Source organism: Halichoerus grypus, chromosome 10, assembly GCF_964656455.1.
Source record: "Halichoerus grypus chromosome 10, mHalGry1.hap1.1, whole genome shotgun sequence".
NCBI classification, from domain to species: Eukaryota; Metazoa; Chordata; class Mammalia; order Carnivora; family Phocidae; genus Halichoerus; species Halichoerus grypus.
This window is the reverse complement of record NC_135721.1, coordinates 74,300,020-74,317,511: the sequence shown is the minus strand read 5'-3', so window position 1 is coordinate 74,317,511 and position 17,492 is coordinate 74,300,020. Positions and strand designations below refer to the sequence as shown.

General features: G+C 39.6%; 1 protein-coding gene across 2 annotated transcripts in view; it reads left to right on the top strand.

Moving 5' to 3' along the window:
• Positions 1-2,042: 2,042 nt before the first annotated feature.
• Positions 2,043-17,492, top strand: part of DYNC2LI1 (dynein cytoplasmic 2 light intermediate chain 1) — a 44,947-nt gene continuing 29,497 nt past the window's right edge. For both annotated transcript variants that reach the window (XM_036073710.2, XM_078056615.1), the window contains exons 1-3: positions 2,043-2,175; positions 4,084-4,198; positions 15,109-15,143. In XM_036073710.2, the coding sequence (XP_035929603.2) occupies positions 2,168-2,175; positions 4,084-4,198; positions 15,109-15,143 (158 nt within the window). In that variant the 5' untranslated portion in view covers positions 2,043-2,167. The remainder of the gene's footprint in view (positions 2,176-4,083; positions 4,199-15,108; positions 15,144-17,492) is intronic.

Genomic DNA, 17,492 nt, shown 5'->3' with positions numbered 1-17,492 from the left:
TATTCTTCTGCACTGTTGTTTATTCCACCCAGCAAGCATCATAAAATTGTCTTCTTCTCTATTACCACCATTGAAATCCTTGAGTCTTTTAGGGGTCATCCAGTAGGGGAGCTCAAATCTTTATATATTCCTACCTTAAGAACAATTTTCATCTACCCGGGAAGGTCACTTTGTCCAAATATGAAGCCTCAGGAGGCATAAGGGTAGAAAAGGGAACTCATCTGCTCAATGAGATCAGCAGAATCCCCTGATTCACCTCTGAACCAATGCTGGTGACCAGGGCCCAGCCAGACAACTTTTACCTTCCTTGTTACCAGGCTTCTTTCTTCAACCTTCTATCCCAGTTATCCAAACAATTATACCTTTAAGATGTTAGTAGTGTGCCTGGCACATAGCAAGTAAATGGCAAAATGTTAGCTGCCACTTTTGTTATTCATATCAACAGGGCTTCCTAATTAACATACAAAGGGCTTCCAAAGTTCCAGAACTCAAATTATTATAATTCATTACACTCTGTCCCACACCAGTTTGTGAACTTATAGGCAGGCTAGCTCCAAGATATAGATGCTGATTCAATGGCAGATGTACCAACCTCCCTTGCGATCATCCTCTCTCTATTGAACTGCACTCCTTTTACATCCCTTTCTATGTGCAACTGTAGTCTGTTATGTCTTCAGAATGCACCTAGGTGTTGGGAGGATTTTGATCCCAAAGATTTTATGTCGTGAATGCTTTTTTTTGTTCCTTAAAAAATTTTTTTTGCTTCATTTCCAGGAATGTGATCTTTGTGTTTCTTTGTTCAAAGTTGCTGATCGGTAGCATACAACATGATAATAACAAGCATGAAGCACTTATAATGTGTCAGGCACACATAATTTATGTTTTACATATATTTATTTCATTTCAAATTCATAAATTTCCCCTGCTTTACATGATCAGATACTGAGGCTTGGAGATACTGAATGATTTATCCACTGTGGCAATATGGCAACTTAGCCAGTGTGGCTGAGTCAGAACCGAAATCTAAGTCCATCTAAAGCCCACCTTCTTGAACATCACACCATTACACCAAGCCAAACGGCAAAAGGGTGTAAGGAGAGTATCTCCTTCAATATTCAAAACATCTTGGGCCAGAGAGGCTAGGTCTACCGAGCATTCAAAATAGATCAAATACCGTCACTGCCCTGAAGGTTTCAACCCTCTTTGGCATAATTACTTATTCTTATGATGTGATTTTTTTATACCTCTCTACAATAGCTTATAGCACTGGCTTTCTTTTAGTTGTGTGCATCCTTCTCAAGAGCAGAGATCTTGTCTTACCTCTTCATTCCATACTCTGCATAGCGCTCGTGCGTATAGTAATAACTCAATGTTTGCTATTGATTCGGAGATAAAGTAAATGAAGTATCATGGAGATGCGTTTGCTTTATTAACTTAATAAATGATGTGCTATTGCATAAACCCAGAAAGAACTAAACAAGCATAAAGTTGGAAAATACCAAAATCACAAATATTCTTTTCCTCTAGTAAATCACTAGAATACAGCTCAGGAGTTTGTTTCACCCTCCATTCCCAAGTGTCGCTGGCGGGGAGAGAAAAGTGACTGAAAAGAGAGAGCAGACATCCCTGCCATATAGTCTGGTACTCGGTAGAATACTTTTTTTTTTTTTTTTTTAGATTTTATTTATTTGACAGAGAGAGAGACAGCGAGAGAGGGAACACAAGCAGGGGGCGTGGGAGAGGGAGAAGCAGGCTTCCCCAGGAGCAGGGAGCCCGATGCGGGGGCTCGGGGCTTGATCCCAGGACCCGGGGATCATGACCTGAGCCGAAGGCAGACGCTTAACGACTGAGCCACCCAGGTACCCCCTAGTAGAATACTTTTTAAGTAAAAGAACACTTCCAGCCCAGAGCTTTTAGGTTCCAGGTCTGTCAGACGGCTCACCTCGTTCTCTCACATAGAGGATGAGGCATTGAGCAAGAATTGAAAAGGAACGCTGAGAACTACATTTCCCATGATGCTCTCTGTCGCACGCAACGCAGCCTGTGACGTCGCTCCCATGGCAACCCAAGAGTCCGCACAATCCGGCAGGTCTCGGAGCTCGCTGGCGTCCTGATTTTAAGCTGGCCCCAAACGCTGAGCCCACGACGCTGGGGCTGTCGAGCCACGATGCCCAGGTATCCCCCGCAGCCTTGCTTGCCCCCGGTTTATGCTCCCCTCGAGAGTCTGCCTTTCCTCTCTTTCCCACCCCAGCCTGGAAGGAGCAGGGGAGGGAGGGCCGCTGGGGGTGTATTTAGGGAGAGGAGCCTAGGAGGTCCTGCCTGTGGAAGAAAATTGTGAATCTTTTTTGCTTGCAACCGCTGTCTGGATGGTCAAGGATCCCTAGGAACTACCCTTGAGCATATGGATTCAGTCACAAGCAGGTAGAAAAGTTCCCCGGGTAGAAAACTAAGATTTTGAAAGATCATTAAACTCCAACCGTTCACTTATTAAGTAAAAATTTCTTGCAGGCCAAGGAATGTTCTAGAAGCAGGGGTTCAGGCAGTGAATTAGACCACAAAGCCACCTCCTCAGAGTTCTCCGCATCTCCCTTCTTGGTGCAGGGTTTCAGGACAACAATAAATGAGGGAAACTTGGGAAAGCTATGTGAAAAGTGTAAGATGGCGTTTAAAGGGGGGCCTGTAAAATATATTTTAGCTCTTCAGTTCTGTGATGTCAGTTTTAATTTCCTGCTCTCAAGATCACACCTGAACCTTCTCTGAACAACTTATAAGGAGGTCAGGAACAGAGAGGGGTTCTGGAGTCCAGAGCAGGATAAATCTGTTTTTCTCACCTTGTGGATCATGGCCTGATCTCTGTTGAGTTTACGAACCTTAATGTGAAAAATTGTCAGCTTACTTCCCATCGTGGGATAATTGGTTGCACATGGTTATAGTTACAAATTTCCACCAGGGGCACCTCCTGCTCTCCTCTGCTGGGAGCTTGGAAAGCAGATAATCACGTTTTGAAAGAATGGTGTGTGAATGAAGAGCAGACAGACCTGGACTGACTTTCAGGGAGTTCACCTGTGAAATAAGTGCATACATTTTAGTGCAGACATTTAGGGACACCTCTATTGGTCTTTTATAGCCCCTTTCTTCATCCCTGTTTCTTGAATAATTATTATAAGCTCTCAATAATTTTAGATAATTATATTTAGGTCAAGCCCTAAATGAAATGAATTACCACATTTTGACAACCAATCATGATAATCTTACAAGGTTGGTATTCTTCTTTATTGGCATTTTATAGAAGAAACAGAAGTGAGCCTGGGGAAGAGCACAGAAGCTTTCATATATTAGCTGCTCAATAAATATTTGTTGAATTAATAAAGGAATGAAGAATCCAGAGAGGTTGGATAATTTGCCCAAGTTGGTATATGTAGAAAGTAGCAGATTCATGCTTGGAACACATCAAATCTTGTCTGTATTTTTTTTTAGTTCAATACTCCATTTTTCATTTTGGCTTTAATTTAAAAAAAAAGGTATAATCTTATTTGTGAAAAAATACATATGTTTGTAGAGAGATGAATGGGAAGATGATTTTCAAAATGTGGTTTTAGATTATTTTTTTCTTTCATTATATTTTATATATTAAAACAGGGAATCTTGAGCCAGAATTATAATTTAAAAACAAAAAAGAAAAATTTCAGAAAACAAAGATTATTTGGTATGCTGGTTTTACATGCTCCCCATTTTCCTAGATGTTGGTGGTTTTCAAGTTGTAGATTTCCAAAATTCTTTGAACATTCATGTACATGTCTGAGAAACTAACCCAGACAGCTTTCAACCTTGGCTGGAAGTCCCAAAATAAGGCAGCCTCAAATCCTAGCGACAAAGGCTCTGCTTATCATTTTCAGCTTCCTTCTATGAACCAGGACAAAGAAAATGACTAATCCTCAGAGGTTTTATCAGCTTATTGTCCCCCAGGAAATAATGTTGATTTGTTTTATAAATTTAACTGAAATAAAATTTCTCTGAGCTTGAAATAAATATTGGAAAGGATTCCCTTTGATTCTCTAAATTTTATTTTTCTGCCTCTCCTAGTGAAACTCTCTGGGAAATCGCAAAAGCTGAAGTGGAAAAACGAAGTAGTGGAAGTGAAGGTGATGGACTTGAAATTGGAGAAAAATCTGTTTTCTTCATTGGAAGTAAAAATGGGGTAATGCACATTTTTCCTACTTTTTTCCCCCAAGTGTTATGATGATTTAACAACCAACGGTAAAGTTCATTGTAATACTTTGGTAAAAATTTGGATACTTCAGCTCTTCAGCCAGATAACCAGTCTCTGGCCTGCTGGTTACCTTGGAGCTGGTTGTGCCTTGTATGAAGGTGTCCTGTGCATGGGTAAGTGGGGACTAACATCCAGCCTGGGCACTTCTGTTGGCAAGTGGTGTGCTCTGACGTGGGCCACAGCAGCCCGGAGGAGCACTTGTTTCAAATTAGACCACCTGGAGGAAGAGTCCTCTTTCCCCAAAGCACCGTAAATGCTAATCCGATGGCCATAGTTCTGGTAACTTGTACAGCTGAAACACGCATATAGGTAACAGAAACATGGACCGGATACAGTATGATACATTTACCCTTCACTTATTTTAACTAGAGTCGCAGAAACTGAAGGAAACCTGTAGATACTCTAGCCTTCTACTCGGGTCAATGGAGGTACGTCTCAGGGCTGATGAACTCTAGAAATGTATGCAGAATTGTGTGTGATTGTGTATCAGTGTGTTTTTATGGGAAATTAGGTTCCCCCAGCATTCTAGCACCTTCAAAAAGGTTAAGTAAGAGCCACTATAAACAGTGGTCGTATAGTTTATGGTTGACTATCTCTAGCAATGGGGGAGTTGTCTTCCACAAGGCAGCCTTGTTCCATTTTCCTTAATTTCTAGTTACAAGAAAACCTGCGTTTCATTGTAACTTCCAATGTTCCTAATTCTGACCTGTAAAAATATACAAATACTTGGTATTCCTAATTCCAAGGTCCTAATTCTTGGTCCTAATTCTGACTTGAAACAGTATAGGAGTAGGTCTGATTTTTCTTCTGCTTTTTAAACCTTCAGATATTTTAAAATTGCCCTTCAAATAATTAATGGCAACCACTTGTCTCCCTGAGTCTGTTTCAGCTTTAATATCTTCATTTCTTTTGGTCATGCCTTCTGTGTCATGGATTCCATATCAGTCACGGATTTTCTGTCATGATTTTAGTAACTCTCAACTGGAATTATACTAATATGTAATTCTCAGGAGAATTCTAGTAATCGCATAACCCTGTTCACTAAGGTTGAGCTTGAGATCTGTCTTTTTCATATATGCTGTTTTGTCCTTAATTTTCTTAGATCGGGCCCTTTGTTACAGTCTGTTTGTACTTTTCATTACTTTTATTAAAGTGATTCACATACGTGGTTTAAAAGGTGCATAAAGTAAATCACCGAACCTCTCCACATTGTTCAGGGCCTCTCCTTAAAGCAGCCTTTTTAATAGTTTTTACTGTTTTTTTTTTTTAAATAATTTACTTCTTTATCTATGAAATAGCTTATAGGCTATATTTAGACTTAAAATGTTAGACATTATCTGTTGAATTTCTGATAATAGTAGAAGAGTATTTAATTCTAGGTCTTTTTTTATGATTTATTTTTATTTTTAAGTAATCTCTACATCCAACATGGGGCTTGAACTCACGACCCGGAGATCAAGCGTTGCATGCTCTACTGACTGAGCCAGTCAGGTGCCCCTAGTTGTTTCTTTTAAACACTCACTTCTAGCCCCCATCTGCAACATAGTTGTTGTTATAATTTGGGACTAAATCAGTATGTTAATTTATTATTTCTAAAACTTATTTGCTGCTGAGCCAAATGGATTACTTTCTTTTTCTTTCTTTTAAGATTTTATTTATTTATTTGACAGAGAGAGTGCGAGCACAAGTAGGGGGAGCAGGGGGAGCAGCAGAAGGAGAGAGAGAAGCAGGCTTCCCACTGAGCAGAGAGCCCGGTGTGGGGCTCGATCCCAGGACCCTGGGATCATGACCCGAGCCGAAGGCAGATGCTTAACCGACTGAGCCACCCAGGCGCCCCTGTTTTTTTTGTTTTTTTTTTTTAAAGTTTTGTTTGTTTATTTGAGAGAGAGGACCCTGGAGAGGGTCCTGGAGATGACCCTGAGACCATGATCCAAGCTGAAGTCAGACACTTAACCAACTAAGTCACCCAGGCGCCCCTCTTTTTTTGTTTTGTTTTTAAAGATTTTATTTATTAGAGTGTGTGTGCACAGTCAGAGGGAGGGGCAGAGGGATAGGGAGAAAGACAATCTCAAGCGGACTCCACACCCAGCACAGAGCCCGACGTGCAGCTCAGTCTCATGACCCCGAAATCCTGACTTGAGCCAAAATCGAGAGTTGGATGCTCAACCAACTGAGCCACCAAGGCGCCCCTACTTTTTTTTTCTTGAGTAACTTTTTCAGAATTTTTTAAATGCCTTGTTTTTTTATTTGCTTAGCTTTGATGTGTATGTACCTTAGTTTTTATATGCATTAGTTATTTGTTGCTACTTAATAATAAATTAAAACATAGCTTTTTTTTTTTTTTAAGATTTTATTTATTTATTTGACAGAAAGACACAGCACGAGAGGGAACACAAGCAGGGGGGAGCAGCAGAGGGAGAGGGAGAAGAAGCAGGCTTCCCGCGGAGCAGGGAGCCCGATGTGGGGCTCGATCCCAGGACCCTGGGATCATGACCTGAGCCGAAGGCAGACGCTTAACGACTGAGCCACCCAGGCACCCCAACATAACAGCTTTTAAAACAGCAAACATTATCTCACCTAGTTTATGAGGGCCAGGAATCTGAGAGCAGCTTAGTTATGTGGTTCTGGCTCAGGGTCTTTCATGAAGTTGTAGTCAAGATGTCATCTGGGACTAAAGTCATTAAACAGCTCAACTAAACTGGAGAATCAGTTTCTAAGCTTGTTGAAATGGTTGCTGGCAAGAGGCCTCAGTTCCTTGATGACCGTTGGCCAGGCTTCAATTCTTCACATATATGCCTCTCCGTAGGGCTGCTTACAACATGGCAGCTTGCTTCCCCCAGAGCAAGAGATCCAAAAGAGAACAGGTGCCCCGGATAGAAGCTGCAGCCTTTTATAACCTAATCTTGGAAAGTGACGTGTCATCACTTCTGCCATAAGCTATTGATCACAAAGACCAACTCTGGTACAGTGTAAGGGACCACACCTGGGTGTGAATACCACCAGCAAGGGGGATCATTCGGGACCATCCTTGAAGCTGATTCCACAATCCCCAACAGGCATTCAATATAATCTTCATCTAGGCAGTTGTATCAGATCATCTGAAAGTTCCCCTCTCCAGCCAGAGTCCTGCCACCTTTTAACCCACTGTGCCAGTCTGTACTGTGGTTCACACGAGCGGCTGCAGTTACCATCCTTCCCCAGCGTCTTGGGAATTCCCTTTGCCTCTTTCTTGAGTTGGAACTTAAGTTTCCTGGATCCTGTGTCTTCCCTGTTCTTGGTTTACTCACTTACCTTGATGGAGCACATTCTCTTGTAGTTTCCTGGGAAAGCATTACATGGGAAGTAAAACTTAGGAGACCCTGCATGTCTAAAAATTCCTTTATTTTCTCTCACTCTGGGTTGAATGTTTATCTGGGTATAGAATCCTACCTTAGAATGAGTCACTTAACCTCTCTCTGATCCTAGTTTCTGTTTGAGTCTGGATTGTTTCCTTTAGGAGTGACAGAAAACTGAATTCAAAGTGATGTGAGCACTTTTTTGAATCGTTGGTATCCTCTTCGCTATTAGACTTTATCTGTATCCCAATAGAGATGTGTACATGAGATACCATATATTAATACAGTCAGGTAACAGTCTAATTACCATGACAAGATTACATCTGTTCTGCTCTTTGTTTATTTTCATCCAAATGCATTCTTCTTGCATGTTTGTAAATTTCCATATAAATACACAAAGTGTGCTGTATTTTCTCTCCCCTTCTGTCTCTCTTTATTCCTTTACACCAATATATTTTACTCATAAGTCTCATGCCACAAGTTTTGGTAATTCATATGAGGTCGTTTTGCTTCCCTGTGATAATACTGCACTTATTATTACCTGCACTGTTGTGTATCTGTCGCTGTAAATATTCTTTCCAGGACTTGTCTCAGCTGTTTCCTCTTGTGATTACTTGGACCCTTTTCCATTATTGTCTTAAAATTTTTCTTAATGTCATATCCAATGACATCTCAATTTATGTGGGCATTTTTCTCTCATTTTCTCCACTCTGATTTTTTTTTTAAAGATTTTATTCATTTATTAGAGAGAGAGCATGGGTGGGGGGCAGAGAGAGGGAGAAGCAGACCCCCTACTGAGCAGGGAGCCTGACACCGGGCTCGATCCCAGGACCCTGAGATCATGACCTGAGCCGAAAGCAGCCACTTAACCACCTGAGCCACCCAAGTGTCTCTCCACCCTGATTTAGATTGTCAAGTCTCTAGGCATAGTCTTATCATCCTCTTGACATAGGTTTCCTCTCCTACCAAGTGATAAATCATTCAGTACCTTAGGGTATGGGCCAGAAAACTGACTAACCTTTTATTTCCCAGAGCTTCTGTTCTCATCCCAGACCTCATCCTCTAGGTAGAAAAGTGGGAAGGAAATGACTTCTAAATTTTTCTTTCTCCAGTTTTCCACAGTATATAATCTGGTTGTGAGAAGATGCTTCCTGGGGTTTCTTAAGAGAGAGCAGATACTAGTTACACATCTTCCACACACATCTTAGTGATCACGGCACCCTTTTCTACTGAGCCTGAAGATGACATCTAACCCGTAGCATTCCAGGAAGGTGTTGGCACTTGAGATAAAATTGGTTTGTCATCTCTGGCTCTAGTAATGTCATTTATCACCACACAATTAGGAGAATTCAGCTAAAATCCTTGGGTTGATATATGTAGCATACCCTTCAGATCAACAGCTGATTTCACGTGGAATACCACATTATGTCACTTGAGGACTTAAGAATTGTGCACCGTAAGGAGGAAGTTAATTAAGAAATAATTTTGGGGGCGCCTGGGTGGCTCAGTCAGTTGAGCGTCTGCCTTCAGCTCAGGTCATGATCCCAGAGTCCTGGGATCGAGCCCCACATCGGGCTCTCTGCTCAGCGGGGAGCCTGCTTCTCCCTCTCCCTCTACCTGCCGCTCTCCCTGTCTCTCTCTCAAATAAATAACTAAAATAAAATAAAAAAAGAAATAATTTTGATTACCGTATGAACATTCTGACTGAAACATGTGATTGAAAAATATTCAGATGAATTTTAATATGAAATAATTTTTATTGTCTAATGTTATAACTGCATTTTTAAAAATAATATTTAGACATTTTACTCAAATTCATGGTTATGGAGCCATTGAATTTGAAGTTGGTAAACTAACTTTGTGCTTAGCTAATACCATATTTAGCAGGAATTAGAAAGTACTTATTGATCTAGGAAAATTAGGAGTAAACAAAATTTTTAAAAAATGTTTCGAGTTCTTTATTTCATAATTTGAAAACATTCAGGTCTTCTACTTCATTTGAGCATAAAAGCCAGGGTTCATTTAAGTAAGTCAGGAAAAATAAATTAGTAAATAAATATCTAAAGCATCTAAGTTAATAAGTCAGTATTTTAATATTCATATTTTGGATTCAGTTACTTTACTTTTAGGATTATTATTTAAGGAGTAATTGGATTATGTGAATGATATTTTTTTTTTTAAACTTTTTTTTTTTTTTTTTTTTTTAAGATTTTATTTGTTTGACAGAGAGAGACATAGCGAGAGCAGGAACACAAGCAGGGGGAGTGGGAGAGGAAGAAGCAGGCTTCCCGCAGAGCAGGGAGCCCGATGTGGGGCTCGATCCCAGGACCCTGGGATCATGACCTGAGCTGAAGGCAGACACTTAACGACTGAGCCACCCAGGCGCCCGATATTTTTTTTTTTTATGTGAATGATATTTGTCACAGGGTTATTTGCTACTGTGGAAAGCATGGGGGAAATATAGCAGCCAATCCCCAGGATGACTGATTGGTAGGAAGAGACCTCTCCCCACTCATTGTAAGTTTCTGTTTTATTTAGCCAAGGAGACAAAAAGGTTTTGGAAGTGGCCATACAGAGCAAGAACAGATGTATCATGTGTTCATGCGGCTTTCCTTGACCCACAGCAGTTCTTGCCAGGAAGGCAGAACTCCTGGTGACACTCTCTGAAAAAGGTCGAGGCTTGCAGATCCAAGATGCTGGAATTTATGTGGTCTCATGAGTTTACTGTTGTGAGGAGAGTGATTTCTGCATTGGATACAGTACTTTTCCAATTTCCTACTTGCTGCCATATAGATACATACATGGATTTAAAAAAAAAATGAGTAAATAACTATTAATAGTCTTATGGTACAAGTAAATTTCTATTACAGAAAATATTCTGTATAGAGAAGAAGCTACTTCCATATCTTTAAGGTGGCTTATCCTAATAGTTACTGACACCAGCACACAAATGCTCACACCTGAAGTGTCCCACCAGCACCCCCACTAGTCACTCTCTGTAACAGTTGTTCTAGACTTTGTTGTTGTGAGAGCCCATTCATGTTTTATTTGTTGTTTGTGAAGCCACCCTTTTTTTTCAATAGTAGAATGTGGCATATTCAAGCTGGGTATTTTCATTTATGCAAATCAAAACTAATTTTGCTTTTGAAGATTGGCAAACTCTTTTGACATAGGTGGAACTTTTGAGGATATTGTTCTTTAAAGTATCTGATTGTGTGCTTTATGCAGAACAAAATTTTGAAAAATAAAGAGAAGCAAGCAATTAATGTTTCTATTGTTCAGCTGATAGTAATCACCCTTTACCAAAGAAACCAACTGCCTCACTGCCTTCTCTCTCTCTTTCCCGTACTTTTATTCATCCATTCAGCAGACATCTGTGGGACATCTTCTATGTGCCAGGCATCCTGCCCGACTCTGGGCAAACAGAAATGAAAGACATGTACTCTGCTGTGCAGGAACGTAGGTGTTAGTGCTTGTACAACATTGCAGGAAACAAATGCTATGATGGAAACAAGGGCTCTTAACTCAGCCCAAGAGGCTGGAAGACTGGGAAAGCCTCCTTAAGAGAGGGTGATGTCCAGAGCTTGAAGAGCAGGAAGTAAGGAAAGAGAGTAATTCAGGTGAAGAGGGTCAAGTGGGTATTCTGAGGAGAGAATCAAGAAAAATGTATGAAATAGCAGTTACAACACATGGGAGAGAGAACATACTAGACAAATGTGACTTGCCCGTCATTGCTGACTGCCGTTTTGATGATGGGGATTAAGAATTTAGGTGACACCATTCTGCACAGCATGTATAATTTTTCTCCGTCATCACTCACTCGCACGGGTACAAGCATGGAGGAGAAGGGGAGGTGATTGAGGTTACCACAGTTGGTTTTTGCCAAGTGGGTGCAGTACAGAGCTAGAAAGCTTAGGGAGGGGGTGATACTTGCAAGGGTAATTGTAATGATAAACTATGGACTGCAAGACGGAAAAGGAGAGATGTGGAGGTAGGAGGGAGCTGATGGAGAAGGAGGAATGTTGATGGGTCAATGGACTTTTGAGGCCTTTTACTAAGGCCAAAGAGTTGTTACTGTGGGTAACAGAGTGTTCCTAAAGAAGTAGTTGGAGAATGTGTTTGCATGTGTGATTTTGGAAATAGTGTAGTTTCCAGTGGTGAAATGATTCAAGATGTAACCTTGGAAGTGATATATGGTAGAAGTAGAGTGAAGGAAAGTGTCTCTGTGAGGAGGCAAAGGCACTGAGAGGTCAGCGTGTTAGGTGGGTTGCCCATGCCTACGTGGGTGTGAAGTTAACAAGACTAATGACAGTAGCTGAGAGAGAAAGGGAGACTGTGAGCTAGAGGAGATGGCCAACAACCATCACAGTAGACTAGGACAAGCCTCTAAGACTTTTGCAAAAGGAGGGAAGTAGAATAATTATTTAAAGGTGGTGGGGGTGGGAGGCACGTGGGTGGCTCAGTCAGTTGGACATCCGACTCTTGGTTTCAGCTCAGGTCATGATCTCATGGGTTGTGGGATGGATCCTGTGTCAGTTCCGTGCTCGGGGGAGTCTGCCTGAGGATTCTCTCCCTCTGCCCCTCCGCCCACTCACGCTCACACTCCCTCCCTGTCTCTGTTTCTCTCTCTCTCAAATAAATCTTTAAAAAAATAATTAAGGTGGCATTGGGGAGCAAGGAGAGCCCTGAAGTACATAGGGTGGTAGAAAAGACTAGCCTTCTTTAACAAGATTGCAGAGGAAGTGGTCCGGAGGCAACCATATTTTAGGTAAGGCCAACAGTTGGAGAGAACATTCTGAAGAAGAAGTTGAGGTTACTGGGGAGTTTGCTAATCATGGAGCTGGAGCTATAGAGTGGAAAGATTTTGGAAGAAGAGAAGGGATGCATAGAGGATTATGGAGTTAGAGCTCCAGGGATATGGGTCAGAGAAAAAGACTTCCAGTGTCACTGAGGTAATGGGAGGAAAGATAGGATTCATTTTGATAGTCTCTGAGTGAACTTGTATTAGGTCAGTGTTTATTGAACCAGGAAAACTAGGAGTCTGTGGACCCACTCGCAGAGGGCAATAGTTCACTAGTGATTTTTAAAAATTTGGATTGTATTTTAATGATAGTCTAAAAGTTTATTTCAGTGCCCGGAGTAGAGTTTGTTTACTTGGAATTGCCACCAACTAGTACTATACATTTATATGAAATTACAATCAGAATTTAAATCAACACTATAGAACCATAAGAATTTGAGAAAATTGGCTAATTATATCGAAGATTCCTTCCAATTCTAAAATACATTCATTCTGGGCGCCTGGGTGGCTCAGTTGGTTAAGTGACTGCCTTCGGCTCAGGTCATGATCCTGGAGTCCCGGGATCGAGTCCCACATCGGGCTCCCTGCTCGGCAGGGAGTCTGCTTCTCCCTCTGACCCTCTCATGCTCTATCTCATTCTCTCTCTCAAATAAATAAATAAAATCTTTAAAAAAATAAAAAAATAAAAAAATAAATAAATAAAATACATTCATTCTGATTCTATGCTTTCTTACACATAGAATACATTAGTTTTTAGGTACAGTAGTCTCCCCCTGTCTGCAAGGGCTCTGTTCCAAGACCCCCAGTGGCTATCTGAAACTGCAGATAGTACTGACAGAGTATACCTATGAAAAAATTTAATTTATGAATTAGGCATAGTAAGAGATTAACAACAATAACTACAAATAGAACAATTACAACAATATAATACAAGTTGAATGTGGTCTTTCTCTCACTCAAAATATCTTACTGTACTGTACTCACCCTTCTTGTGATGATATGAGATGATAAAATGCCCAGGTGATGAGATGAGGTAGGGGAATGACGTAGTGTCTGCCTTTGGCTCAAGTCATGATCCTGGGATCCTGGGATCCTGGGATCCAGCACACGGCGGGCTCCCTGCTCAATGGGGAGTCTGTTTCTCCCTTTGCCCTTTGCCCCTGCTCATGCTCTCTCTCTCTCAAATAAATAAATAAAATCTTTAAAAATAAATAAATGAATAACCAGCAAATCCATCACCTAGAAACATTCACTATTAGCTTAGTGATATCCCTCTGGATCTGTTTATTTTTGTGTATGTGTTTCTCTGCCTCTCTCTCAATCTATTTATGGGTATGTGTATGTATGTATGTAGATCTCAAAGAAGCAGGAAAAGATATTTTAAAAATTGAAAACAGGGTTATGCTAATCTATTATAAATGTTTTACCATGTCGGTAAGTATGTTCCTATATCATCATTCCTAATAGCTGCATGTTACTCCATTTAAGGATTGTCATAATAATTTAACCAGTCCCCTATTTGGGGACATTTAGGTGGTTTCTAGTCTTTCACTTTGATGTAATACCCGCCAATAAACATCCCTCAATAATTTTACATTTTTGGTCCTATTTCAATTATTTATTTATGTTTCCCATTATAAAAAAGTCATTCAATTTGATCATATCCCAGATATAATCTAGAGTAATTTATTTGTGATCATCTTTTTTTTGGTAAAAAAAATTACAGGTTTTTAGGGAAAAAACATATCTAGTCAAATGTTCTGTGTTTTTGTCAGTCCAGTATTTTCCGAACCATTTTCCTTGGAACCTAAAGACTGCTTCCATTAGAGCTTCCCATGCTGCTCCTCTTGTATCTCTTTTCTTGTAGGAGATTTTTTTTTTTTTTTAATATTTTTATTTATTTATTTGAGAGAGAGAGCATGAGAGGGGGTAGGGTCAGAGGGAGAAGCAGACTCCCTGCTGAGCAGGGAGCCCGATGCGGGACTCGATCCCGGGACTCCAGGATCATGACCTGAGCCGAAGGCAGTTGCTTAACCAACTGAGCCACCCAGGCGTCCCTGGAGATTTTTTTTTTTTTTAAGTTTTACTATTAAAAAGAAATCAGTGATTAAGCCACTGAGCCAATCCCTAAGATGTGAAGTTAAGTTTCATGATTAGTGGCAGAGAGGACCAGAACCTATATTTTCTGACTCCTAACAAGAAACTTAGAATAAGTTCATTCTCTACAAATAAAACAATAAATAAACTCTAACCCAGTATCTGGATTGCTTACTTTGAACATATTTGCAGCATGTCCTTTATTTGTATGTTATCTTTCTTCTTTATTTCCACTTCAACAATTGGAATTAAAACATTTTAGAAGACACTAATCATCTGCTTAACCAGTAATTAGCATTGATGAATAGAGAGGAAATCTCAGACAGCTGCCAAGTTGACCACTAAAGTGAGGTATGATTTGCTGGTATTTGTCATCTGCAGGACTTTATAATTATAATAATAGCAGTGTAGTTACACTGTGATGGAAAGTTGACAGTTAACTTTTTCCACTTATCAAACTTAGGAACAATTCTGAAAGTTTCTAGTTTCCAGGTAATTTATCATTCAAGTGATTAAAATCTATTTTTGGCCACAATTATGAACAATAACAAAATTTTACGTGTGGATGACATTAACACAGTATTCTTTCTTTTTTTAATTTCCAGGGAAAGACTACTATTATTCTAAGGTGTCTTGACAGGTAAGTGTTATGTTAACCTTTAGACTACATTTTCTGTTTATTCTAGTTGTACAGGGCAAGTTAGATTCTAAAAGACATGTGGAAGGAGAACAATTTTGAGGCCCAAACAATAACTTAATTCTTAGTGAATCCTTAGTATGGCCTTTAAGATCTTCTTTAAAGACAAAAACAACAGTAAGTAAAATATATATATATTTACATATATATATGTTTTTTGTATATATATATGTTTTTTGTATATATATATGTTTTTTGTATATATATATGTTTTTTTGTATATATATATGTGTGTGTGTGTATATATGTATGTACATATACAGAATTAGTGTGGAATTTTCCTATTTGGGGAAGAAAGGAACATAACTATGATACTACTTACCTGCTTTTTGGCTGTGCTACTCTGATATTTGATTTATTATTTTACCTAGTCTATGATTATCTGAACATTAATTATAATCTTTAAATTTCTCATGGAAACATTTTTGAAGCACAGCGTTCGTCTTCAAACTGTATTTTTTACCATTTGTTTTTTATACTTCCTAACCTTCTATATGGCCATCAGAGTAAGATTTGGGATTATGATCAGTGGACATTGAAGGAAACTGAAAGTCTTTAACTGATTTTGGAAGATATCCCTTCAGGGGTACCTGGGTGGCTCAGTCGTTAAGCGTCTGCCTTCGGCTCAGGTCATGATCCCAGGGTGCTGGGATTGAGCCCTGCATCGGGCTCCCTGCTCGGCGGGAAGCCTGCTTCTCCCTCTCCCACTCCCCCTGCTTGTGTTCCCTCTCTCGCTGTGTCTCTCTCTGTCAAGTGAATAAATAAAATCTTAAAAAAAAAAAAAAAAGGAAGATATCCCTTCATTCCAATACCTATTTCTTATAACTTCTCCAAAAACATCAACATAGGTGGAATTTTGTCTCAAGGTCACATTAAAGAATCATCATCCATTTTGAAAAGTACTATTAAAGAATTCAAATAATAGAAGCATTACTTTGTGTAATTCCTTTCACCAACAAAACGGTTTCTCAGAAGAACTATCTGTAGTAACACCTGCATCAGCTTTCCATCCCCAGGAATCATGGCTCTTTTTAGATCATATGTGTTTCATTCTACAAATAAGTCATCTAACACAATATCAGCTTAGGATGAAATATGACACTGAACTGAATTTCAGTTCCTTGACAGTCTACTTAGAAAAAAGACAGTTCTGTCTATTTTATGTTAAATATCAGAGCTTATAAATTTTGTCTTAAAAGTAGCATTTCTTTTCACAAAAGAAAATTAGTATCTTTTAGGAAATACAACCAAATATTTTACTATGTATGTATCAAAAAAAGATATTTGTAGGGATGATATACAAAATATTTAATAAAGATAAATATATAAATTGCAAATTTAAAAATGATTTGTCTTTTCCAAATTCAAAAAGATATATACCACTACTGTTCAGCCTTCAAAAGGAAGAAAATTCTGATGCATGCTACAACATGGATGAACCTTGAGGACATTATGCTAAGTGAAATAAGTCAGTCACAAAAAGACAAATACTGTGTGATTCCACTTCTATGAGGTATCTCAGAGCAGTCAGATTCACAGAAACAGAAGGTAGAATGGTGTTTGCCAGGGTCTGGAGGGGGGGGAAAATAGTTACTGTTTAATGGGTATAGAGTTTCAGTTTTGCAAGATGAAGAAGTTCTAGAGTTTGTGCAGCAGTGTGAATATACTTTTTTTTTCTTTTTTTCTTTGAAGATTTTATTTATTTGTTTGACAGAGAGAGACACAGCGAGAGAGGGAACACAAGCAGGGGGAGAGGGAGAAATAGGCTTCCCGCTGAGCAGGGAGCCCGATGCGGGGCTCGATCCCAGGACCCTGGGACCATGACCTGAGCCAAAGGCAGACGCTTAACGACTGAGCCACCCAGGCGCCCAGCAGTGTGAATATACTTAACATTACTGAACTGTACACTTAAAAATGGTTAAGAAGTAAATTTATGTTACATGTTTTTCACTACAATAAAAAATGAAATAAATAAGTAGATATATACCATAAAACTGCTTAGCAAGCAGTATAACTGCAGTGTCAATAATTCATCATTTGTCCATTTTTAAGACTTGTTGATGTAATTTGTTAGTTTGCAGCTCTCACTATTTAAATGATGCCCATTGTTTGAGCCATGAGTTAAAATAGAGAATTATATTCAAGTCTTCTGTTGATGTCTCCATTGAATCAATAATCATTAGATTCCCAGCTCCCACATCAGGGCCAAGCACAAACCTGATAACAGTGCTTCCCATGTGACCTGAACGCCGAGAGCTGTGCCCTGACACGGCGCCCACCCCTGGCAGCCAC